The following is a 25,040-nucleotide window of genomic DNA, read 5'->3' on the forward strand; positions in this document are numbered from 1 at the left end:
ACTGTCTATGCAAATCGTGGGCTTCACGCCCCTTTGTGAAATTGGTTTGTCACTGAGCAGTAGGTGTGCTGTGACCTGCTTGGGTGGGAGTACAGCAGCCAAGCAGTCCTGAAAATGGCCACTAGACGCTACCACCCACACCGTTAAGTTTTCAAGTGTTTCACTTAGCTTCTCGTGGAGACGAGAGCACCAGTCGTGCTCCTCCCACAAGGCTCCAGATTGAAACTGCGGGCTACTGACCGCCACCACTCTTCCCCATCCCACCTCCAGAATCACCAGCCACCCTCAGTTAATGTCTGAACTGACTGAATTTTCTCTGTCTCTCCAGCAGCGCTCTGAGGCAGCGAATGGCTGCCACAGCTTGATAGGGCTGGTACTACCAATTAGTTATGCATTATATTCTTTTCTCAGATTCCTGCTGTACATTTCCAGCATTTTCTGTAATTTCTAAATTTCCATTGTTTGCAGTTTTTTTTTCTTCTCCTCCTTTGTACCATTCAACTGGTCTATCATTGCAGGGCCATTTTTGTGATCTTGTATGCAAATTGGTTGCCATAACTACCTAGGCAACAGTAATCGAGTGTAATGCACACCGTTGATCTGGGAATATTCAATGCTGATCCTAGTTGATCAAAGTAGCATCCCCATTCAGAGCATTAGGATCTGGATTAAAAACTTGAATTTATATAGCACCTTTAACATAGTTAAATGTCCAGCGGTGCTTCACAGGAACGACTTATCAACAGAATTTGACACTGAGCCACATAAGGAGAAATTAGGACAGGTAACTAAAAGCTCGGTCAAAAGATTTTAGGGAGCGTCTTCAAGGAGGAGGGATACTTGAAAAAGAAAAATTTGCATTACTATGGGGAAACAGCGGGGAGTGGGACCAGTTGGAAAACTTTTCAAAAAGAGCCAGCACGGGCAGAATGGGCTGCTTCTGTGGATGCAAGATTCTATGATTTAACTAAGCAGCTCTCCTCAGCCCTTGCAGATGAATAAAGGAAAAACAGACTTGTGTAGCATAAAAGTATACACAAAGAACTATTTAAAAGTCCTGCAGAGCACGCCCATGGCTTAGTTTAAGTGCACTGGCCTAAATGCTGCTGCAATCTTGTTCAATCCCCTGTCAAGCGTTGGGTTGATATTTGGTGCATCAGGCTTGGGTTCATTATCCAGGACAGGAATCGGCAAAAAAATTAGCTCAGGCTCCTCGATCATCATCCACTGACCAAATCACTCCAAACGTTTAAGTTAGATCATTACTCCATGCCCAGTTTGAGAGAGAAAATAAGTACCCTTCAGTTTTGAGAGCTCCCCCCTCCCACCACCCAATGTTAGTAGTGTACTGCTGTAAAAGGGGCAGGGAGGAGGTTGGACTGTGTAGCACTAGAATTGCCCTTGCAGTATTTTAAGCAGCTGTTGGTAAACTGGATGTGATTCATTTACAGATCCTGCTGGAGGCAAATAGGTACTTGATCCATGTTCAGGAAGCGGCTCAGATGAGTTGCCTCGATGGAAAGATTTGTCCGTCCTTCAGGTACACTGTGAAGTTTCAACCTTTCTTGCCCTAGTCTTCTCAGAAAACACACGCAGGGCTCCTGCCAAGAGGTCTAGCAGTTTGGATTGGTCATAGACCTTTTGTCCTGTATGTGCCTTTCAGGAGCCGCACAATAGCGGTTCGACAACTTCCCCACCTGTGTCTGTGAGGAAGCTGTGATGCTTTCCTGTTGCTACTGTTGAGATTGGAGACACATCCACATGGGGAAATTTGGTCATGAGCTTGCATCCCATCACAGCGTGCTACAATGCCATTCTGACATTGGTCAGAGGGTAGGCACATCGCACGGTGATGTACTCAGCTAAATGTGAAGCTCCAGCAACAAAGAACTGCATTTATATAGCCTTAAATGTAGACATCCCACGTCACTTCACAGAAGCTTGAATGCTTCTGTACTTTAGATGAGACATTAAAATGAGACCCCGTCTGCCCTCTTAGGGGGATGTAAAAGATCCTGAGGCATTGTTACAGCCGTAGGGGTGTTCTCCTGCAGCCAACACCTAAAAAGAGATGGTTTAGTCATGATCACATTGCTGTTTGTGGGACCTTGAGGTGTGAAAATTAGCTGCTGCATTTCCTACATTTCAAAAAGTAGTTCATCAGTTGTAAAGCACTTTGGGATGTCCTGAGGTCTTGAAAGGTACTAGATAAATGAAAGTTTGTTCTCCTTTAGAATGCAACATAGGAACAAACAGGGAGCTACGAAAAGCTTGGTCAATGAGGTGGGTTGTAAACAGGGTTTTATAAAGGAGGTAGAGGTGGAGAGGGTTAGTGAGGGAATTCCAAACCTTGGGTTGTATACTACTTATTGTTTTGAACTTTGGTTGTGAGCTACAACAAACTCCAGTATAAAATGCACAATTATGTTATTCAGTGTTAAATGTTCTGGTTTCTTTTTCCCTAGGATTTACGAACACATTAGTGACCTGAGTCTCTTCCTTTTCAATGATGCCCTTGTTTTCGCCTCAAGAACCATTTCTCATCTGCCTTTTGAACGAAGTCCAAAGACATCTCTCCAGTTCTTGGCAGCTGTAGCCCTCCCCAAGCTTCTCATTGAAGATGTCCCAGACTCCAAATGTACAGCAACATTCTATACACCATTATCCACTTGTATTAAGATTGCATGCATTGTTGCATACGGCAGGGCAAACAAGGTTTGAGTTACAGCCGGAGTCATTTCAGCCACCAGGTATCCTGAGGGTAGCTGCCCAGTCTCACTCCGATAATGAATGTGGTGTGAGGGAGTGTTTTCTTTTTACTTCTAGTTTTCTCTCATGGTTCTATTAGCTACTTTTTAGTGCAAGTGCTCATTCCTCACTGAGGCTGCTCAGGGAGCACTGGCTATCTTTGGTCATGGGGAGCAGCCTCACTAGCTGTGACCCAAATGCACCTTCCACAGCAGGTTCACCCTTGTGGATTTGCCTCCTCCTGGTGCCTGATGGGGCAGACAGGGCCTCAAATTCAACTGCAGTCCCACGTTTGAGCAAGAAAAGGGTGGGGAATAGGCCGAAAGAGTATGTGCGCTACTGGGTTAGGGCATCTACCTGAAACAGGTGTTACTCCCATTGTCTTTGTGAACCAGATCCCAACCTTTGGAACGCAGGTGATTACAGTGTTCAGGTGCACAGCAGCCAAAGCATATTTTGTTACGTGTTTCTTTCCACGGCTCTCATCTCAAAGTAAAAATATGTACCATCTTTCTTGGGTTTCAGACATCCAAAATGCATTTGTTCTGCAAGGACCAAAACGGCAGTGGATCTGTGCTACAGAGACAGAGGAAGACAAAGCCACCTGGCTTTCCATATTAGAAAGTGCCATTCGTGCTGCAGTCAAAGAAACCTGATCTCAAGATGATAGGTATCAGTCACTATAAGCTTTCAGCTGGGATAAAAATGCACTAGACAGGAGCACCAAAAGTACACAAAGTAAAGGTTTTTCCACAACATTCAGACTTTCCAATTTTAATTGTATGCAAGGTATAGTGACCTATATTTAAGGGAAGCAAAATTGCCATTTCATGCTGAAACTTCTGTCAATGACATGCAACTTCTGCTACATGTGAGCAACAGATAGGAACACCACTGTAATGTAATCTTAGTTGTTACCACATGTATAGAACTCAAAATCCAAAATTAAACCCTGTATAATATTTCACATTTAAGAAACATTGTGAACTTTTGTTCATGCTAAGTCACAGCACTTTAACCAAGATCATTGGTTCCTTAAAAAGCATTGCTGTCCAGTAATGGATCTCATGAGATCCTTTACTAGATTTGACAGCAAAAGATAATATCAAGAGTGTTGCACTTTCACTTACAAATTTTGTTCCAAAGTACAGTGATTACTGTATTATAAACTAACCTAGAAGCCAAAATAGCAGAAAGCGACGCTGAAGGTACCAGCTCATATCATTTTTAATATTTACTTTTATTGAAGCCAAGTTAATAAATACTGTTAGGATATGCTCAGTGAAAAAAGTAATCAAGCCACTATATTGCTTAGCGGTTCAAAACATCAGACAGCCCAAGATGACTTTGTTATTTAGCAAGTAGCCATGAGAATACCTAGTTCCTGTCCACCTTGCTTGACTAAGAACCAGTACACCACTTATTTGTTACTATGCTCGTGTACAAAGAAAAAGACTTGCATTTATATAGCACACTTCATGACTGCAGGACATCCCAAAGCCCTTTATAGCTGATGAAATATTTTAAGTGTAGTCATTGTTGCAATGTAGAGAACTTGGCAGCCATTTTGAGAGAGTTCACTGTGCACAAGCAGCTAAGCGAGAATGACCAGATCATCTGTTTTAGTGATGCTTGTTCAGGGATACCTGGGAGAACTCCCTTGCTCTTCTTTGAAATAATGCTATGAGATCTTTTACATTTACCAGAGAGTGCAGATGGGGACTCAAGTTAAAGTCTCATCAAAAAGACATCTGTAATAACCAATATCAGTGATAATCATGTACACCATTGGGAACCATCCATGGCTGGGCTTAGAATTGCTTGCCAACTTCCCTTCCGTTGATTTCATCCATTACTGAGACACAGTAGAACTGGAAGGGGCAGTTTAGGTTTGTTTGCATGCAAAGTTTTTTGATTCGGATGTGGCACAGCAAACACTGATGCCTCCATGAAGATGGTGAGTCAATGAAGGAACAACTGACATGAGAAATGCAAGTCTGAAGGATAATGTGCAGCTAAGCACAGGAGAGTCAGAATATGCTACATTTTTACCAGTCACATTCAGCCCATTTAATTCATCCTTCTACATTAATCTATAATACCAACACAATACCCAATTGCCTCTAGAATAACTTGAGGCATTTTCTTCCACTTAAAGGCTGGCTTGAGTGTAAAATTAAAACCCGACCTGACAACAGCCAACCCGAACCCGGCCAGAGTCCTTGAACGACCCACCCGACAATAACAAACATATTAAATTAAATGTAGATTAGAACGACAACAAAACAGTACAGTCCAACCCGGCCTGAGCCCGAATGCTGGACGCAGAATACAGACCCAGCCTGTAGTCGGGTTTGGGTCGGGTAGCCAGGCTTTACTTCCACTACCATACCAGGGGCACCATTCCAGGTGTTGATCAGTGTGTGGAGTCTTTCCTGGCTAGACCCAAACTTGTCTTTTTACCAGTTCATACCCACGCCTTCTCATCTTGAAGTTCTGGTTCATCTTGAAAGAGCACTCAGGATTAACCCTTTCTATGCAACCCAATATGGCCATTGCTAACAAGGCCAGTTTGTCAACCCGAGATGCCCTCAAGCAGGTGCCTTGTTCTTGAACTGCTGCAGTCCATGTAGTGAATGCACTCCTGAAGTTATGTTAGGTGGGGAGTTCCAGGATTTTGAAACAGAGAAGATGAAGGAACAATGACATAGATCCATGTTGGGATGGTGTGAAATGTTTTCCAATTCCACAGCACGATCTCACTGTTTGATTGATGGAGGAGCTTATGACAACAGATGAATTGTCCATATGATTAGTGCAGACCTCATCACAAAGACCCGATAGAATATTGGTCCATTAGGTCAAGTGTACAATAATCTTTTTTTTTTAAAAAACAGTATATTACAGGAAAATTCACCGTCCATCTTTATAGGTTGTGCGCAATTCTATCACACTGAAGGATTACCACTGTAATTTTGATACTAGTTGTTCTATTAGGGAACAGAACTCAGGAAAACAGATGCTATTTTATATATATGGTTGTATATAGACTCCCAAATAGCAGTGGTGATGTAGAGGATGGCATTAAACAAGAAATTAGAGACACATGCAATAAGGGTGCAACTCTAATTATGGGTGACATTAATCTACATATAGATTGGGCAATCCAAATTAGCAATAATCATGTAAAGGAGGAATTCCTGGAGTGCGTACGTGATGGTTTTTTGGACCAATACGTTGAGGAACCAACTAGAGAACAGGCCATCCTAGACTGGGTATTGCGTAATGTAATTAGTTAACAATCTTGTGCAGGGTCCCTTGGGGAAGAGGGACCATAACATGATTAAATTCTTCATTAAGATGGAGAGTGAGAGAGCCGATTCCGAGACTAGGGTCCTGAATCTAAATAAAAGAAACTATGAAGGTATGAGCCGCAGGTTGGCCATGATAGATTGGGGAACGTTACTTATAGGCAATGGCTAGCATTTAAAGAGTGCATGGATGAACTGCAACAATTTTTCATTCCTGTTTGGCGCAAAAATAAAACAGGAAGGGTAGCTCAACCGTGGCTTACAAAAGAAATTAGGGATAGTATTAGATCCAAGGGGGAGAAATATAAAATGGGCAGAACAAGCAGCAAACCTGAGGATTGGAGCGGTTTAGAATTCAGCAAAGGAGGACAAAGGGATTGATTAAGAAGGGGAAAAATAGAGTATGAGAGTAAGCTTGCAGAGAACATAAAAACTGACTGTAAAAGCTTCTATTGATATGTGAAGAGAAAAAGATTAGTGAAGACAGATGTGGGTCCCTTACAGTCAGAAACTGGGGAATTTATAATGGGGAACAAAGAAATGGCAGACCAATTAAATACATACTTTGGTTCTGTCTTTACAAAGGAGGACACAAATTACCTCCCAGAAATGTTTCAGAACAGAGGGTCTAGTGAGAAGGAGGAACTGTATGAAATCAGGGAAATGGTGTTAGGGAAATTGATGGAATTGAAGGCTGATAAATCCCCAGGACCTGATAATCTACATCCCAGAGTACTTAAGGAAGTGGCCCTTGAAATACATGCATTGCTGGTCATTTTTCAAAATTTTATAGACTCTGGAACAGTTCCAACAGATTGGAGGGTAGCTAATGTAACCCCACTATTTAAAAAAGGAGGCAGAGAGAAAACAGGGAATTATAGACCGGTTAGCCTGACATCAGTAGTGGGGAAAATGCTGGAGCCCATTATAAAAGATGTAATAGCAGAGCACTTGGAAAACAATAACATGATCGGACAAAGTCAACATGGATTTACGAAAGGGAAATCATGCTTAACAAATCTACTGGAATTTTTTGAGGATGTAACTAGTAGAATAGATAAGGGAGAATGAGTGGATGTGGTGTATTTGGACTTTCAGAAAGCTTTCGATAAGGTCTCACATAAGAGATTAGTGTGCAAAATTAAAGCACATGGAATTGGGGGTAAGGTACTGACATGGATAGAGAACTGGTTGGCAGACAGGAAATAAAGAGTAGGAATAAACGGGTCTTTTTCTGAGTGGCAGGCAGTGACTAGTGGGGTACCGCAGGGATCAGTGCTAGGACCCCAGCAATTTACAATATATATTAATGACATAGATGAGGGAATTAAATGTAATATATCCAAGTTTGCAGATGACTCAAAGCTGGGTGGAAGCGCGAGCTGTGAGGAGTGTGCAGAGAAGCTCCAGTGTGATTTGGACAGGTTGAGTGAGTGGGCAAATACATGGCAGATGCAGTATAATGTGGATAAATGTGAGGTTATCCACTTTAGTGGCAAAAACAGAAAGACAGATTATCTGAACAGTGATAGATTGGGAAAGGGGAAGGTGCAGTGAGACCTGGGTGTCCTTGTGCACCAGTCGCTGAAAGTAAGCATGCAGGTGCAGCAGGCAGTTAAGAAGGCAAACGGTATGTTGGCCTTCATAGCGAGAGGATTCGAGTACAGGAGCAAGGATGTCTTGCTGCAATTATACAAGGCCTTGGTGAGACCACATCTGCAGTAGTGTGAAACCTACAAAATTCTAACAGGACTGGACAGGCTAGATGCAGGAAGGATGTTCCCGATGGCGGGGGAGCCCAGGACCAGGGGTCACAATCTAAGGATAAGGGGTAAGCCATTTAGGACTGAGATGAGGAGGGATTTCTTCACCCAGAGAGTGGTGAACCTGTGGAATTCTCTACCACAGAAAGTAGTTGAGGCCAAATCATTAAATATATTCAAGAAAGAGTTAGATATAGTTTTATTATTCATTCATGGGATGTGGGCGTCGCTGGCCAGGCCAGCATTTATTGCCCATTCCCAATTGCCCTAGAGAAGGTGGTGGTGAGCTGCCTTCTTGAACCGCTGTAGTCCATGTGAGGTAGGTACACCCACAGTGCTGTTAGGAAGGAAGTTCCAGGATTTTGACCCAGCGACAGTGAAGGAATGGCGATATAGTTCCAAGTCAGGATGTTGTGTGACTTGGAGGGGAACTTGCAGGTGGTGGTGCTCCCATGCATTTGCTGCCCTTGTCCTTCTAGTTGGTAGAGGTCGCGGGTTTGGAAGGTGCTGTCTAAGGAGCCTTGGTGCATTGCATCTTGTAGATGGTACACACTGCTGCCACTGTGCATCGGTGGTAGAGGGAGTGAATGTTTGTAGATGGGGTGCCAATCAAGCGGGCTGCTTTGTCCTGGATGGTGTCGAACTTCTTGAGTGTTGTTGGAGCTGCACCCATCCAGGCAAGTGGAGAGTATTCCATCACACTCCTGACTTGTGCCTTGTCGATGGTGGACAGGCTTTGGGGAGTCAGGAGGTGAATTACTCGCCTCAGGATTCCTAGCCTCTGACCTGCTCTTGGCGTCACGGTATTTATATGGCTACTCCAGTTCAGTTTCTGGTCAATGGTAGTTCCTTGGATGTTGATAGTGGGGGATTCAGCGATGGTAATGCCGTTGAATGTCAAGGGGAGATGGTTAGATTCTCTCTTGTTGGAGATGGTCATTGCCTGGCACTTGTGTGGCACGAATATTACTTGCCACTTATCAGCCCAAGCCTGGATATTGTCCAGGTCTTGCTGCATTTCTACACGGACTGCTTCAGTATCTGAGGAGTCATGAATGGTGCTGAACATTGCACAATCATCAGCGAACATCCCCACTTCTGACCTTATGATTAAAGGAAGGTCACTGACGAAGTAGTTCTTAAGGCTAAAGAAATCAAGGGATACGGGGAGAAAGCGGGAACAGGGTACTGAGTTTGGACGATCAGCCACGTATTGAATGGCAGAGCAGGCTCAAAGGGCCAAATGGCCTACTCTTGCTCCTATTTTTTATGTTTCTAAGAGGCCTTTCCCCCTAGCTCGGGAGTCTGGAAATTGGGGTCATGGTCTTAGGATAAGGGGTTGGCCATTTGGAACTTAGATGAGGAGAAAGGTCTTCACTCGAAGTGTCGTGAATCTTTGTAGTTCTTTTTCCTAGAGGGCTGTGGATGCTCAGTTGTTGATTATTGGGTACTAAGGGAATCGAGGGACATGGGGATAAGGCAGGAAAGTAGAGATGAGGTCCTTCAGCCATGATCTTAATGAATGGGTTAGCAGACTTGAGGGGCCAAATGGCCTACTCCTGCTCTTATTTCGTATGTTCTTATGAATGGAGAATGGAGCAAGCAGTCAGATAAAATATTGTGCTGTTTTATTTGTGTAAAAATCACAGTTGCTAGTTTGCTCTGCCAAGATACATTCATGCATTTTAACATCCAAGATCCCAGAGCTAGAATAAGCAATTAAATAGAGTTGCTGTTAGTCAGCAATTTAATGGAAATTTACATACGAGATCAAAACTGTATTATACAATTTACATCATACCCCTTATACAGTACATTGACCTGAATAGCAAGAAGGTTTCTCATTAGGTCAGAATATGAAGTCTTCCCTCCCTGTCCGTCCCTCCTCTCTTTTAAAGTACAAAGCCAAAACAGTAAGGTTTGAAGTATAGTTACAGAAATCAAAGATAATCCCAAATTGAAATAAAACATTTTTAAACAGAGATGAGTATATATATTCAGAGATAAGAAACTGCAAATCACAATAAACCTTAGAATACTGAACAGTGAAGTCAAAATTATAAAAATCTTGCTTTGCATAATAATTTAAAGAAATATTCTCTAGTTCTGTACAATTTTTGATTAAACTCCCAGTACTTTAAATTTAAAGAGGATCACCTTTACTGGTGTGAGGGAGATGGACAGTATATATTCAGTACTCAGTAGGCTATGTAGGTGGAATGGAAAGCAGTCAGTAACATGCAGATAGAGGCTGTGTTGAGAAATCACAGAACTGCAAGTCATTAACATACACGCGCGCGCACACACATACACTACAGAAAAGTTGTCTTTCCTAAATCATCACAATTTATCCCCACATACTGTGCTACTGCATAAACCCCACATATTAATAAGTCATTTCAAATGAGGGTGGGTAAGAGGAGTATAGATTCACCTGCTTAATGCACAATCCATGCAAACTGCACACAGGCGTTTTATATGTAAACTCAAGGTGCCACACACATACCCCACCCCACACACGTGTGGTTTATGCTACACACCAGTTGTTTCACCTGTGAATGTTTACAAAAGAAGTGATAGCGCACAACAAAACAGTACTTGCTTTTTCCTTCTCGGAGGTGAGGCTTGCTGTTTGGGGTCCTGTTTCTTTTGATGGATGCATCCTACGAGTGGACAGGCACCAGAGATAGATCGGGATTGCAAAGCCAAAAGCAAAACACCACGCCCCCGAACTGTGGGGGCATGTGCAGCAGTCATGTTTATGTACTGTATGGAACAGCTAAGCCACTGGGATACAGCTACACAGCAGCTTCATTAGTGAGTCCAGTGCACTCAAGTTAAAAAGGCCAGCTCATGACGAGCGTCTTGACATACTCAAACCAACAGATTGCCTCAACATAAACACAACAGGCTGTTAGTCCTTAATGAATGACTGTCTTTATATTTATTAAAAAAAACCTTAGCGGCTGTCTCTAAACTTTCAACCCGACTTCAAACATATATTATCTTTTACCCCTTCCAATTAAAAAGTGGTTTTGAACCATATCTAGCAATACATGAATACACTTATATGTCAGTAGTGCAAAATATTTCATTACATATCCCAAGTTTGTTCCAAATGTACAAGGACACCGTTCTTAGTGTTTTACTGTGGTAATGCAATGGGAAAAATCTTTTTTTGAATGATCTGAAAGTAAAAAGGGCAAAACGAGCCATTTTCACACACAAACTGCTAGAATAAAAATACCCCATTCCTCATCCAAAAGGAAAGCTATGCAAATTCAGGAGAGAAGCATTTTGAGAAGCTGACATGGAAAACAAAAAGGTTCCACTCAAGCACAGCTCTTCCATCCCTTGCTTTGCAATGACCACAATAATTCTATCAAATTATCATTTCCCAGAACTATATACCAGTTAAGGACATTGACCAATTTAACATGGATGCTTTAATGTTGCAGCTGGGCTGGTAGCTACCCTCCTACCGCAGCAAGTCCAGAAGATTCAACAGGCCATCTTATTTCGGAGATCTCCATCCTGTTGGTTAGCCAGATCTGCTGTCTGTAACGTGGACTGATCTGGGAGGGGTGGTGAAATTATTTGCTCTTCTGTAGAATCAACACTGTTGCAAATCCCTCCCCACCCCCCACATGGGCCTGAACGCCCATCAGCTTTACAACTCCCTCTTATTTTATCCCCCCCGCCACCACCTCCGCTTAAACAAACTGCAGCCACGTGGCAAGTGTGCAGCTTGATGAAATTAACCGTGTATAGTCGACTGGCGAAGCTGAACACAGGTAAGCTGCCTGCAGGGAGGAGGATCCGGTGATACACTCGGACCAAACAGTTTTTAGTCTCATCCACATGCCAGAAAGCTCTGTTACAAGTGCGAAAATGGCCGAAGCTGCTCCAGTTGGACCTCGAGAGAGATTCTCTCCTCAAGCACATCCTTCGACGAATGCCCATGATAGAGGGAGGGGAGAGAAAACAAAAGAGGCCTTGGTTAATTCTTTACACTTCATTTTCTCAGAGCATACACTTCCATTTGTTCGCAAACTCCTTATATTATCCCTGCAATTGTCCCAGACAGTGGCACTGGCTGACTCTTACAGTCCATCTATCCCCCATTTTTCACAGGCAGCCCAGAGAATGTGAGGAACTTGCAGTCCCGAGTCCCACTGCACTCAGTACTGCACTGTGGTGTTAGCCTAGATTATGTACTCAAGTCCCTGGTTGGGTCTTGAACAAGGAAACTTCTGACTCAGGAGACGACCCTCACTGGGCCAAGGCTGACCAGCATCAAATACTACATCTATTCTGCACATGCAGAAGATATAATGGATAAAGTTCTGCTGAGTTTAGTTAGCTGCGCAATTTGGAATGGAGATTTTCATCGTCAACCCTGGGTCTGGGCTTGGTCTAAAAGTTTCCAAATGATTTTGCAAAAGTCAGATGTTGTAAGAGCTTGAAAGTGGTGTTTACCAAAAACAAAGATCTAAAATTTTGCACGTGCAATGAGAGTTCTTTATATTTTCTGACACAGAACATATTTATGCACATGGCATAGAAAAACTCTCATGTAGCAGCTTAACTGCATCTGTAACTGATGTGTTAGCAAATCTGAGAAAAATTAGTGCACGTAATCCTGACAATTAGATCTGAATACTTCTTTCACACAGCCCCAGAGGCAAGCTGGTGGCAAAAGCTGAAGAATGTTAATTTCCCACATTTTCTCCCAATTCTCATTCAAAACAGACTCCATTCAGCCTCCATCCACATGAAAAGATAACGATTAGGAAAACTAAAGCCTAACTATAGGTTTTCGGGTCCAATTACCAAGATTTTAATTTGCCTTTGCACTGTTGGTACATTCAACGAGGAGTTCTAAGTGATTACGTATTCATATAAACTGAACATGAAGGGGAATGTTAAATCAGAGGTCAAATGTTATTACATAGCTCATGCAAGTCGCTTGTCTTCTCAACAAGAATTAACTGATCTGCTTACAAAAAAGCACAAATATATTGCCTATGAACTTTTTAACCATCTCTTAATAAAATTAACATTGCATGTTTTTTCATGCAAGGTATGAAATGAATAAACTCATTGTTAATAGTTCAGGATTCCTCCCCCTCTCCCCCAGCACTACCTTGAGATATTTGTAGAAAGATTGAACAACTTCTATTTGGGAGCCAATAAAGGTTAACTAAACTAACTGAGGTATTAATAATCCAAGTATTAATTTAAAAAAATGCAGAGTCTCCTTTTGAATCTATCCAATTATCTGACGTGCGCTCCATTTAAAGCCCATTCTAAATGGTCTTCATTCGATGTGATTTGAAGACTAAGCTAAATTTGCTGTTCAACTGTCGCAAGCATTGATGTTTGCAGTTTCACTGATGTCGTACGATAAAGGAGATGCAGTGCATCCAATCTCTCCCTACCTTCAACTGCTGTTGTAATTCACTGTTGAGTCTGGCTAACACCGTGTTAGTTTCCTTATTTCTTCTGATCGAAGCCTGAATAGACTTTTTATCTTTGCCAAATGACCTAAAATTAAATAAGGTGCATTAATAATTTTGCCCCCTCATTGCCCAGCCCACCTTTGCTTTGTAGCAACCCGTTTCTGTTGCCCATAGAGTGAGGGAGGTGGTAACTGGCACACAAACTGGTAATGTGCATGAGCACTCTGTGCAACAGAACTCAACAGGTCCAGTCTCACCTTACAGACTGCACTTCCAGTCTGGCCTAGGATCCTGCATCTAGAAATCCATTTAAACTAGGTCTAATTTTCGTGATGCAAGTAAAGTGTAGGTTGCAGGGGGTTGTGGAGAGGTGAAAGGGGGGGGGGGTGGAAAAGGGGAAATGTTAACAAGGTCACGATCAACACTTTCTATAAAGGCCCTTATGAGTGACTCTCCCAGGGTCTGACAATATAAATAAAAGCAAAATACTGCGGATGCTGGAAATCTGAAATAAAAACAAGAAATGTTTCAGGTCAGTGACCCTTCTTCAGAACTGGCAATACAAACATGGGTTGGATGGATGCAGAGTAAAGATCCTATTTTGCACCAAAACAATGGAGTTCCAATCTCATGTGACTGGAATTAAGTCACTGACTCACCAATGTGACACTTCCCATTTCCCAATTAACTATCCTTGTTCCCGGATTCGGCAACATGCAAGTATTGACTGTTATATACAATTAGGACTTGTCCTCAATAGGGATCAGTTTGAGACTACGAAAAGATTCGATTAGAATCTTTCCAGCCAACTGCAGGAGGGTCAGGGCCAAAGAGATCTTCAGCTTATTCATTTGGTTGAAACTCAAGACTAAGATGAGTGGACAATGTTATTGGCCAGCTACAGCCACCAGCCCCTCTTTACAAACCATGACATTTGCAGGAAAGGATTGCACAGAGCACTGGAGCCATGAACTTACCAGGTGGCAAGCCCCCAATCTCAGGTGAACTACTGTGGGGAAAAGCCAAGCAGAGATCATGAACTTCGCATCTGGAGAGATGGACTGTGGAGGCAAGAGAAGGGGGCAAAGTTGCAGCACACAACCCCAGTGTGTTTTTGTGCATCCAGTAGTCAAATTATATTCCAGCAGAAGCAGTAAAAGAAACTGCCTCCTCAGTTGGGAGGAGTGCACAACAGAAGGTATATCAAATAGGAGGAGAAAATAAAATGTAATAATGTAAAAGCTTTGTTATCCAGCATGTGCCAGATCATCAAAAATTTCAGCTAATCAAGAGTTGTACTTACCAAGGTGGGTGTTGATCCGACGTTCCATTTCGAAGTTACTGGCGGAAGACCAAAGGATACCCAGGGCCTGGCATTGGGAAAGCCGATTTTTAATTGTCCCTTAACCCTTCAAGGTTGGTGCACCAATATACTTGTAATACACACGATAGTCAGCCCTTTCCAACAAGCATCACTCATTAATCCCAAGAACAATCGGCTGCACTCGGGAAAACTTGGCCTGGGAAAGCTTTGGGTGATCTTGGAAATTCTGGATAAGAGAACTTGCCTTTTGGTAAAGTGCTGGATAACAAAGCTCACTGTATTGTGATTATCTGACAATGCAGACAACTTGGAGAGTGACATGGACGGTCAATTGGTTCGACGTACATCTAGACCGAACATGGTGCACTGATTGATCATAGGGTGCCAGCTGTGCAGAAATCACAATTTGGATGGGTAAAAGAATTAAACAGGATCATATCTACCTTGGAATTGATGACTGTGCGATTAGTACAGTATTAATGACACTGGTTTTCTGGGCAAGCTCTTCTGGTTCAGCGCGAAGCTCGTCATCAGACTTCAGTCTCCTGCGGACGGGCTTTGGAGGAGGGACAAGAGATGATGTACTTTTAAGCTGTAATTGAAGAAAGATAGGGTTGATAAAATTCGAGATTAAATATCTAATTCCCATTTCAGCCCAATAATAGGTTCTAGGCGTCTCCTGGATCTGACTTGCACCCCCTTCCTTGGTGTCCATTTTTATCTTCTGCACTGCAAGGTTCTGTGGTACCTCTCTGTAAATGTGCAGTGTTAGAGGTCTCAGCTGTCTTTTGATAAATATTGCAAATGTTTTACTCCTCAATTAACCAGTGAAATCACAGACATTACTTCTGATATTCAAAACGCTGTTCCCCAAATCCTAACTCACACCATGTCCCATTCACCAGCACCCTTTGCTCACTGACCTAGATTGGCTCCTAGTCCAATACCTCGATATAAAAATTTGCATCTTGTTCACAAACCTCTTCCTATCTTTGTAATGTCTTCCAACCATCCAAGATCTCTATGCCCCTCATGCATTCCTGATTTTCATGGCTCCACCATTAGCAGCCATTGGTTTCAGTTAGGCCCCGAAGCTCCGGAATTCACTGCCTAAATCTCTCCGCCTCTCTATCCTCCTTTAATATACTCCTCAAAACCTACATCTGGGATCAAGTATTTTCTCACTTGTCCCAATATGTCTTGGTGTCAAATATTGGCTGATTAAGCTCCTCTGAAGTACCTTGGGACATTTTACAATGTTAGAGGTGCTAAATAAATGCAAATTGTCAAATTTGGGAAGCATGTAAAACCATCAAAATGAAAATCTAAACTATTAAAAAGTGAGCAGTGTTTTTAAAAACAGTGCAGAAGAATGAGAACATGAGACAGTTGGGCCTTCTCAAATGCAAACAGAATAGGAATTTTTGGGCTCTCAAAAAGGAAAAGCAATTTCTACGGTTCAAATGTGACGTGAGCTCGCTGTTGTGCTCAATTTTGAAAGTAATCCACAGACAGGAAAGAGAAAGTCACAAAGTTTAGTTGAAATCTAAAGCAAGTGCTCCTTCAGATTACTGGCATCTCTTACAGTAGATCAATGGACGCAGACATGTAATTTTCAGGATATCCCTTCTGGAAGGGAATATAGAGTAGAGCATGGCTACCCGACCCGAACCCAACATGTCGGGTGCGGGTCAGGTCACTCTTCCGGGTCCGGCATTCGGGCTCAGGTCAGGTCGGGCCGGGTCAGACACAGTGGTAGTGCTACCTTTTGGTCGGAGGGAAAAGGCAATAGTAAGAGTAAGTGTCATTAATTTCTGGGGGTCGGGCTGGGCTTGGGGAAAAAAAACAAAGGACTTGGGCCCGGGTTATATGTGGTCGGGTTGGGTCTAAATTGTATACCCAAGCAGGCCTTTAATTTAGAGTGGGTTTACTTTTTTTTAAAAAAAGCAATATGTGGGCAGGGATTTCCAGTTAAGAATTTGATACTGAATGAGTTTTCCCCCCCAGGGGACGAGGAAAGAGAATTAATGGGGCCTGGTCTCCATTAACTATTTCAGTACCCGTAACCAAGAACAGCAGCCACACTCCTCCTTTCATGCGTATATGTTCCTCTGTAACTTAGCACTAGGAGTGCAAGAGTACTCCGAGGTAACGAATTTATTATAAATAGCTTAATTAAGCGTTCTACATACTGCGTTTCCAGTTGGCTTTTCATCATTAGAACCATCTAGTTTTGCTGTTCTTAGGGTCCCTGCTGAATCTGAAGGTTTTTCAGCCTAAAGAAATATATTTAAAAGTCGACTGAATACTCATTTAATCACACATGTAGACCAATGACATTTCAGTCCTAACTGCAATGACAAGACAAAGCTCAAACAACGCTCACCTGAATGGCTTCGGAATGCTTAGTCGAGTCATCTATTTGCTGTTCTGTACTCTTTGACACAAATGCTTCAAATTGACGGAAATCAGCAAAGTTGGGCTGTTCTGGCATCTGGTGAGGCGAGGTGAGTCCGTCAGCTTCTGCTGAACGATGTAATGGAGGCACGGTGACCTAGGTGAAAGGCAGCAAAAAACAGGAGAGATGCATTTCATCTTCCACATTGCAATGAATGGAAGGAGCATTGCACATCAATTTAAGTTTAAGACCTTCAATGAGACACACACTACCTTAAAATTTTCAGTTTGCTGAAAAGTCAAAAACCACTTTAAAAAATTCTGAAACCAAGTGTATTTTCTGTATCTTTGAATAAAACTTCACGATATCAAAACGATTTGTACAATAATTGAAAAACTTGGATGATTGCATTTTATTAAACATATGTCAAATGTGCATAAATGATGGTTTGATGACATTAAAACTTTAATTTTCATGCATACAGACGGGGACCAACAGGAGGAACATAGCGTAAATCTGGTACTTTCCTTGAGCTGGATCGATCACATTGATTTCTGCTCATTTTACGTCAGTTTTTACATTCTGTCGCTTGCTAGAGTGTCTCAGCTTGCACTACACACCCAACATTACATCTTCAAAGCTCAGTCCCACTGAGTTGATCTATTTACCTGTGTAGGCTGAGGTCTTGGAGGCACTGCTGGGGGATAGGCAACAACTCCAGCTTGTGGTTGCCCTTCAGAGCAACAATTATGAAAAAAAAAAGCACAAGACAATCACTAGATATTCTCAAAAGCACGTCACAACTGCCTTGCAAATAACACAAATTGACCTAGCTTCAGACCAGCAGCGGATTCCTTTTGAGTGCCAACATTGCCATGACCAAAATTTAAACTGCAATTTCTGCTTTGATGACTGTGCTCAACACACATTTTAAATATCTTGCATGATTTGATGGATGAAAATCTTTGCAATAAAAGGTGCCCCACCTGTGTTGCTGGCAGAAAAGGTTCTGTTCATATCTAGAGACGAAGATCTTGAATGTGAAGGCTGGGGTCTTGGTGGAGGAGGAGGAGGTGCAGCAGTCTTGAGCGTACTGTCTGGGGAAGTGCCTGAATGCGAACTGTGAAGAACACAAAGAAGTCTGAGTGAGTGATATATGCTTTCACTGTCGTGATCAGGTGCTTTTTCCACAGAATTAAGTCCATTACGTTTTAGAACTCTCCAGGAAAACATATTAATCATAATATACTCTTCTCTACACAGTAATTTAATTCTATAAAACCACAATCTTAGAAACTCCCTAGAGAGGCCTCCACTTACCGTTGTCGAGTTATGCTGTTTCCGATCTGATCAGACTCTGAAACAAACGAGTCTGAACTACTGTATCCATCAGCTGAGAGAAAAAGAAATTGAATGTTGAAACTATTTTTTTTTCCAAAAATGCCCAAATGTAATGCATAAATTCTAGCATACCCAATATCTAAAATAATTTAAGAGTAAATTCCAGAGAAGGTATTTAGATAGCTAGAATTGTGGGCATAGTGGTGGCTGAAGGAGAGAATAAAATAAGAGCAAGTAATTCGAGCAAGAGAGGCTTTTAGCAAATACAAGGAGGGCAAATCAACCGAAACATTAGTGGAGTACAGAAAGTGTAGGATGGAGCTTAAGAAAGCAATTAGGAGAGCAAAGAGGGGATATGAGAAAGCTCTGGCTGGTAAAAGTAAGGAAAATCCCAATATATTCTATAAGTATATCAATGGGAAGAGGATAACCAGGGAAAGAGTAGAAAGACCAAGGGGGAAATCTGTGGGTGGAGCCAGAGGACATTGGTAGGGTGTTGAATGAATACTTCACATCACCTGAGAGAATGAAGATGTAGATATGGAACTCAGAGAGAGACTGTGAGGTTCTTGAGCAAATTGTCATAGGGAGTGACAAGGTATTGGAGGTTTTGGAAGGCTTAAAAGTGGACAAATCTCCAGGTCCGGACGATTTGTGTCCCATGATGCTGTGGGAGGTGAGGGTGGAGATTGCAGGGGCTCTGACCCTAATTTTTAATTCCTCTCTGGCCACGGGGGAGGTGTCAGAGGACTGGAGAACAGCTAATGTGGTCCCACTATTTAAGAAAGGTTGCAGAGATAAGCCAGGGAACTACAGAACAGTGAGTCTCACGTCAGTGGTAGGGAAACTATTGGAGAAAATTCTGAAGGAGAGCATCTATCTCCACTTGGAGGGGCAACATTTGATTAGGAATAGTCAGCATGGCCTTGTCAGAGGGAGGTTATGCCTAACAAATTTGATTGAATTTTTTGAGCATGTAGATGAGGGTAGTACAGTTGATGTAGTTTACATGGATTTCAGCAAAGCCTTTGACAAGGTCCCACATGAGAGACTTATCAAGAAAGCAAATGCACATGGGATACAAGATAACTTGATAAGGTGGATTCAAAATTGGCTTAGCTGTAGGAGACAGAGAGTGATGACAGACGGCTGTTTTCGTGACTGGAGTCCAGTGGCGTAATACAGGAATCTGTGCTGGGTCCCTTATTGTTTGTCATTTATATAAACGACATAGATGACTAAGTGGGGGGTAGGATCAGTAAGTTCACGGATGACACAAAGATTGGCCGAGTGGTTAACAGTGAGGTTGGAGTGTCTTGGGTTACAGGATGATATAGACGGGATGGTCAAATGGGCAGAAAGGTGGCAGATGGAATTTAACCCTGAAAAGTGTGAGGTGATATACTTTGGAAGGAGTAATGTGACACGGAAGTATTCAATGAATGGCCTGACACTGGGAAGTTCCGAGGAACAAAGGGACCTTGGCGTGTTTGTCCATAGATCTCTGAAGGCAGAAGGGCAGGTTAATAGGGTGGTGAAAAAGGCATATGGGACACTTGCCTTTATCAATTGAGGCATAGATTACAAAAGCAGGGAGGTCATGTTGGAGTTGTACGGAACTTTGGTAAGGCCACAGCTGGAGTACTGTGCGCAATTCTGGTCGCCACATTATAGGAAGGATGTGATTGCACTGGAGGGGGTGCAGAGGCGATTCACCAGGATGTTGCCTGGGATGGAACATTTAAGCTATGAAGAGAGGTTGGATAGGCTTGGGTGGTTTTCGCTGGAGCAGAGAAGACTGAGGGGTGACCTGATCGAGGTGTACAAGATTATGAGGGGCATGGACAGGGTGGATAGGGAGCAGCTGTTCCCCTTAGTTGAAGGGTCAGTTACGAGGGGACACAAGTTTAAGGTGAGGGGCAGGAGGTTTAAGGGGGATTTGAGGAAGAACTTTTTTACCCAGAGGGTGGTGACGGTCTGGAATGCACTGCCTGGGAGGGTGGTAGAGGCGGGTTGCCTCACATCCTTTAAAAAGTACCTGGATGAGCACTTGGCACGTCATAACATTCAAGGTTATGGGCCAAGTGCTGGCAAATGGGATTAGGTAGACAGGTCAGGTGTCTTTAATGCATCGGTGCAGACTCGATGATCCGAAGGGCCTCTTCTGCACTGTATTATTCTGTGATTCTGTAATTTGGTTAAGGTCAGTAGGTTAAAGCCAGTCAATGCAACAAAAGTGACCACCATAGTTGGGGATACAAGCTGGGTCTCGTTGCTTTGCAACAGTGCCGATCCTCGCAGTAAACTTGGCAATTCTGCAGCTGCACAGGCTCACTATACTCTAAGGCTGACAATAGTCAGTCAGTTTATTGTTGAGCTGGGAAGGGGTTAGATCAGTTACTATGAGGATTGGGAATCCTCCTGACGTTTCTCCAATGTAGGGATGATATACATGCAGCTGGAAATTTATCGGTGCTTTCAGCTGGTAAGTTGCATAATTTTAAGCAGCTACATTTCAGCAGAAGCCTGTGCACAGAGGAGTCTCAGCCTTGGTTCCAACCACCTGCCAAGTCCTCAGGACTTTGCTAAATCGGCTGCAACCCAGTGGGGAAAACGTTTATTCCATATATGCAAAAGTCAAACCCTCAAGCAGGGTTCTGATGAGAGGTCACAAACCTGAAACGTTAACTCTGCTTCTCTCTCCAGATGCTGCCTGACCACAGTATTTCCAGCACTTTTTGTTTTTATTCCCTCGAGCAGGGTGATTGGTTTCTGCAAGTGTCAGACACCTCGCTGACCAAAATAAACGTTCACCCTTGCACGCTGTCCCATTCCCACCAGGTGCAGCTGCTACCCAATACCATCCAAAGCCAGTGAAAGTGCCGAGTTTGGGTTTGTCCATAGCTACTGAGACCACCCCTCAATCTGTCCATCGATTTTTCCCATTATCATGCAACATGAAGAGATCTGCATCCAGGTGGAGGACTGACAAAAGCTTGCCTAGTAAAGCTAAACAATGTCCAATCACATTAAAAACTGGGCTGTGAACTAAAACACCATTGGGTAGAGAGAACGTGCAACTGAAAGCCCCATCAGCTAAAAACAGTTTTCTTTTATTCAAAGAAAAATCCATTCACAAAAATAAGTTCTCATTATGCACTGAAAAAATATACAAAAGTAATCATACTGTGGCCTGTGGGATGGCACAAATAAAATACAAAACACTTATTTCCCTTACCTACAGTGTTTCCTGCAACAAATTTCACAGCGGTTGCCAGCTTAGTCTCTTCTGAAAGCTCAGGCGAGTTTGTAAGCAAAGGACTAGTTGGGTGTGTTAGTTCTGTAAAGTAATTATACAAATCATTTGGATTTCATCAACCACAATTCAAATTATGAAGAAAACAGTCGGTCCTATAATTAGGCCACAATTTCTATTATAGTTACCATATGTTTCACAACAGATCCTTGGATGCAATCTCTCTCACTCAACAGTAGCACAAGCATCCAGTGAGCAGCCGTCACTTCCCAGGTGGTATATTAGCAGGCATGCTCAGAAATGCAACAATCCACTACCCCACTTCATTAAATGAAGTTCATTTGCATTTCATTAATCCTTAAACATTATACAGTGCAGCGTCATTACAAATACTTCATGTATCTTTGACAAATTAAACTGATGGCCAGGTTTTCCCTCAGCTATCTGACTAGATTTCTAGTTTCAAATTCAGATACATAAAATACAGTAATACGACTACAACCACAATGAAAAAGGTGATCAATAACTACAGGGACCTAGTGTGAGTAAAACCATGAAGCAGTTCCCATAGCCAGCTTTGTACTGGGTAGCCTCATCCATCAGAACTATATTAAAAGGGTACCTTCAAGGCCAGAGGTTCAATATATGAAACAGAAGTGATTATTAATGTGAACAAGTCTGCAAACTCATTTGTTTTAAAGTTTCCAATTCACCCCGTAAAATGGTATCAGATGTAAGCAAAGCAAAGTCCGTATAACAATTAATTTAGTCTGTTTTGAAACGCCATTTATATAGTGGTCACTCTCTTGCCCATTGCACCCACCACCACAAACTGGCAAATCTTATTAAATTTGATTTTCTAGCCTAGCAAATTCCTTCAGCTTGCTAAGAACCTAACACGAGGTATTCGAACAAAGACAACAAAAAATAGGGCATATTTTTGAATTCCCAAGGGATACAGAACCACAGAGTGTTTGCATATTCTCTAAAATGAGAGAGAGATTGGGTGGAGCACTGAACTGTTCATTCATCTCTGGGACCTGGGCTCCAATTCAGCCCAGAATGATGTAATGAATATCTCTCATCTCTGCCCAGCTACAAAGAGCTGAAGTTCAATTAAGTTCAGACATGCACTCCAGCCCCAGGTGAACATAGGCCAACAACACTAAGATGGCAACCTCACTGGTCATAATGATGGCTGGAACGAAACAGATGCTGTAACAATGGTTCATCTGAGACTGGGTCAAGGCATATTGTTGGAGCAGAGTCATCTGACTCTTGCCATAACTAAACTAAAGCACTTCATTCAGACAATGGATACAGAAAGTGAAAGTGTTCCACTCTCCTGGCACTATGATAGCACAAAAGCTCTCATTAAAATACTGCATATGCCTGAAACATATATCTGATTTTTCTTCAGTATAGATCGATGCAGAGTGTTTACAGGTAGCAAGGCCATTGCCATGAATGCCACATGCCAACTACACATCAACACCTGTGCTTCACCCTTTGGCCTCTCTTTCCATTAATGCCTTTTGCCAGGGTCCTATTCCTCAACCTCCCTAAGCCCGCTTACATCTCCATCAGTAACCCTCGTTCCACCAGACACGCCTCAAGAACAAGAAATGAGGACAACAGACAGGTGACAAAGGTGGGCAAGGAGAGGCTACAACTTGCAGCAGTAACCAGGCTATGATGTTAAAAGGAATAGGGAGATGTCATGAACAGCAAGAATTTACTCGTGTAATTGGAGTGGGCGAGTGATACAGATTTGTTAAGTGGGTGAGGAGTACAGAATTTCTTGAGCAATTTCACAGGAAGTAAAGTTAATATCAAGTCTATCCATACCTAAAACACTTATCAGTGATTGTCTATTATTCCTACCACTCGCTGAAAATCTATTGCAAAATGAGTGAGTTACAGAGAGACACTGGCAAAAGACAGGGAGCAGTATGGCTACAAATCCTTTCAGAAAAGGTTTAGTATGCATGCTGGAGTTGGAGGAAAATAAATGCAGAGTAAAAACCTTCACAGCATCATCACCCTCCGTCAACAAACTTGGGTTGTGTGTTTGCTGGTGAGGCGAACAAGTTGCAATCAAATAATTTACAGTCTCTACTCGACCATCAGGTTGTAAACAGAAGGAAACCTAAACAAAATAATTTCTAGACTTTGATTTCAAGCAATGAACCAGTTACTTGTCTGGACTAAAACTTTGAAATCGAACCAGCTACAAGCTGATAAGAGTTAGTATTTTCCCTCCCAAATTTTCTTACTAGGATATGAAAAGTAACGGCAGCTCTCGATCATCTTTATACGGTTGTATAAGGTCATTCTCTAGGTGTCAACCCAATCGCATGCTCATCTTCTATTCAACCGAGTGGGGGAAATATGCGAGTTTCACCCTGTCCCCATGTACATGCAATTTCTAGCAGGAGCCTCACTTCAGGATAATAGGGGGCAGGAACTCTGGTTAATTGTATCCCATTCCCAGACCAAAAGCACTGAAGCCTCCTTGCTGACCTAGCTGAGATCACCCAACTCAGCACAGCTCAGGAGATGGAGCAGAGGTCTCTCTAATCGAAAAATCTAGTGCAAGACTTGAGCAGTGCATTTAATAACTGAAGTAGGGGAATTGGAAATAGAGAATTCACCCAATTTACAAACTTTCAAACCTGGTCAGACAATATACCTGGAAGAGCACGTATTAATTTTGTCAGCCACAACTACAATACTGGGGAGTTAAGAGTTAATCTGCTCAAGATGGCAAATGGTAACCAAGGAGACAAACTAAACACAAGGGTTTTTGGAAAGAACAGAATTCAATCCACACACCTCTCATTCAGGAAATGGGCTGCACCTCCAGGGAAGAGGCACTGAAGAACGGTAATACCCCCTCCCATCTCATCAAGAGTCTAAGACTGAACAGGTAATCTTACTGCATGCCCCTGAGCATAGAAAGAGTCTCCCATTTTATAAACTGTTGCTAAAGGGTGCTGACAAATATCATTTGTTTTTAATTTTAAAAAAAAGACATTTAGGAAGCTAGGACAGGTGAATGTTTTATATATATATATATATAAAAAATTACATTTTCTTTGGAACTAATGAAGATTATAGCAACACAACTAAAACTTTGATGGTCAGCAGAGAAATAAATGCTGAATCAGACAGACAGACATGGGAGCAGCCATTTTCGTTACCACTTCCAATTCTTTTCAGCTCCATCTCTTGCATGTGAATTTTACTTGGAGTCATGCGGATTGGAACAGGGTGAACAATAGCAGTATCCTGCAAGTTAATTTTGGGCAAGGGGAAAAGAAAGAGGGGGAAACAAAAAGACAATTCCATTAGCAACTGCAAAAGACATTTAACTATAAATCAAGCTATTCACACTTTTTGAATGATAACAATTTTATAATGCACCCACTTAATAT

At 42.4% G+C, this 25,040-nt stretch overlaps 2 protein-coding genes across 19 annotated transcripts in view; one reads left to right on the plus strand and one right to left on the minus strand.

Moving 5' to 3' along the window:
* LOC137376153 (epithelial cell-transforming sequence 2 oncogene-like) overlaps positions 1-3,697 on the plus strand; it is a 72,895-nt gene extending 69,198 nt beyond the window's left edge. For all 5 annotated transcript variants that reach the window (XM_068044177.1, XM_068044174.1, XM_068044175.1 and 2 more), the window contains 3 exons: positions 1,452-1,540; positions 2,466-2,638; positions 3,274-3,697. In XM_068044177.1, the coding sequence (XP_067900278.1) occupies positions 1,452-1,540; positions 2,466-2,638; positions 3,274-3,404 (393 nt within the window). In that variant the 3' untranslated portion in view covers positions 3,405-3,697. The remainder of the gene's footprint in view (positions 1-1,451; positions 1,541-2,465; positions 2,639-3,273) is intronic.
* A 5,731-nt stretch (positions 3,698-9,428) lies between these two features.
* reps1 (RALBP1 associated Eps domain containing 1) overlaps positions 9,429-25,040 on the minus strand; it is a 70,083-nt gene continuing 54,471 nt past the window's right edge. For all 14 annotated transcript variants that reach the window (XM_068045528.1, XM_068045532.1, XM_068045529.1 and 11 more), the window contains 10 exons: positions 24,807-24,894; positions 21,586-21,687; positions 18,327-18,399; positions 17,993-18,126; positions 17,675-17,739; positions 16,995-17,162; positions 16,801-16,884; positions 15,052-15,200; positions 13,264-13,369; positions 9,429-11,768 (listed from right to left, as the gene is read on the minus strand). In XM_068045528.1, coding sequence (XP_067901629.1) covers positions 11,700-11,768; positions 13,264-13,369; positions 15,052-15,200; positions 16,801-16,884; positions 16,995-17,162; positions 17,675-17,739; positions 17,993-18,126; positions 18,327-18,399; positions 21,586-21,687; positions 24,807-24,894 — 1,038 coding nt within the window. In that variant the 3' untranslated portion in view covers positions 9,429-11,699. The remainder of the gene's footprint in view (positions 11,769-13,263; positions 13,370-15,051; positions 15,201-16,800; positions 16,885-16,994; positions 17,163-17,674; positions 17,740-17,992; positions 18,127-18,326; positions 18,400-21,585; positions 21,688-24,806; positions 24,895-25,040) is intronic.

This window comes from Heterodontus francisci, chromosome 13, assembly GCF_036365525.1.
Source record: "Heterodontus francisci isolate sHetFra1 chromosome 13, sHetFra1.hap1, whole genome shotgun sequence".
In the NCBI taxonomy this organism is placed as follows: domain Eukaryota; kingdom Metazoa; phylum Chordata; class Chondrichthyes; order Heterodontiformes; family Heterodontidae; genus Heterodontus; species Heterodontus francisci.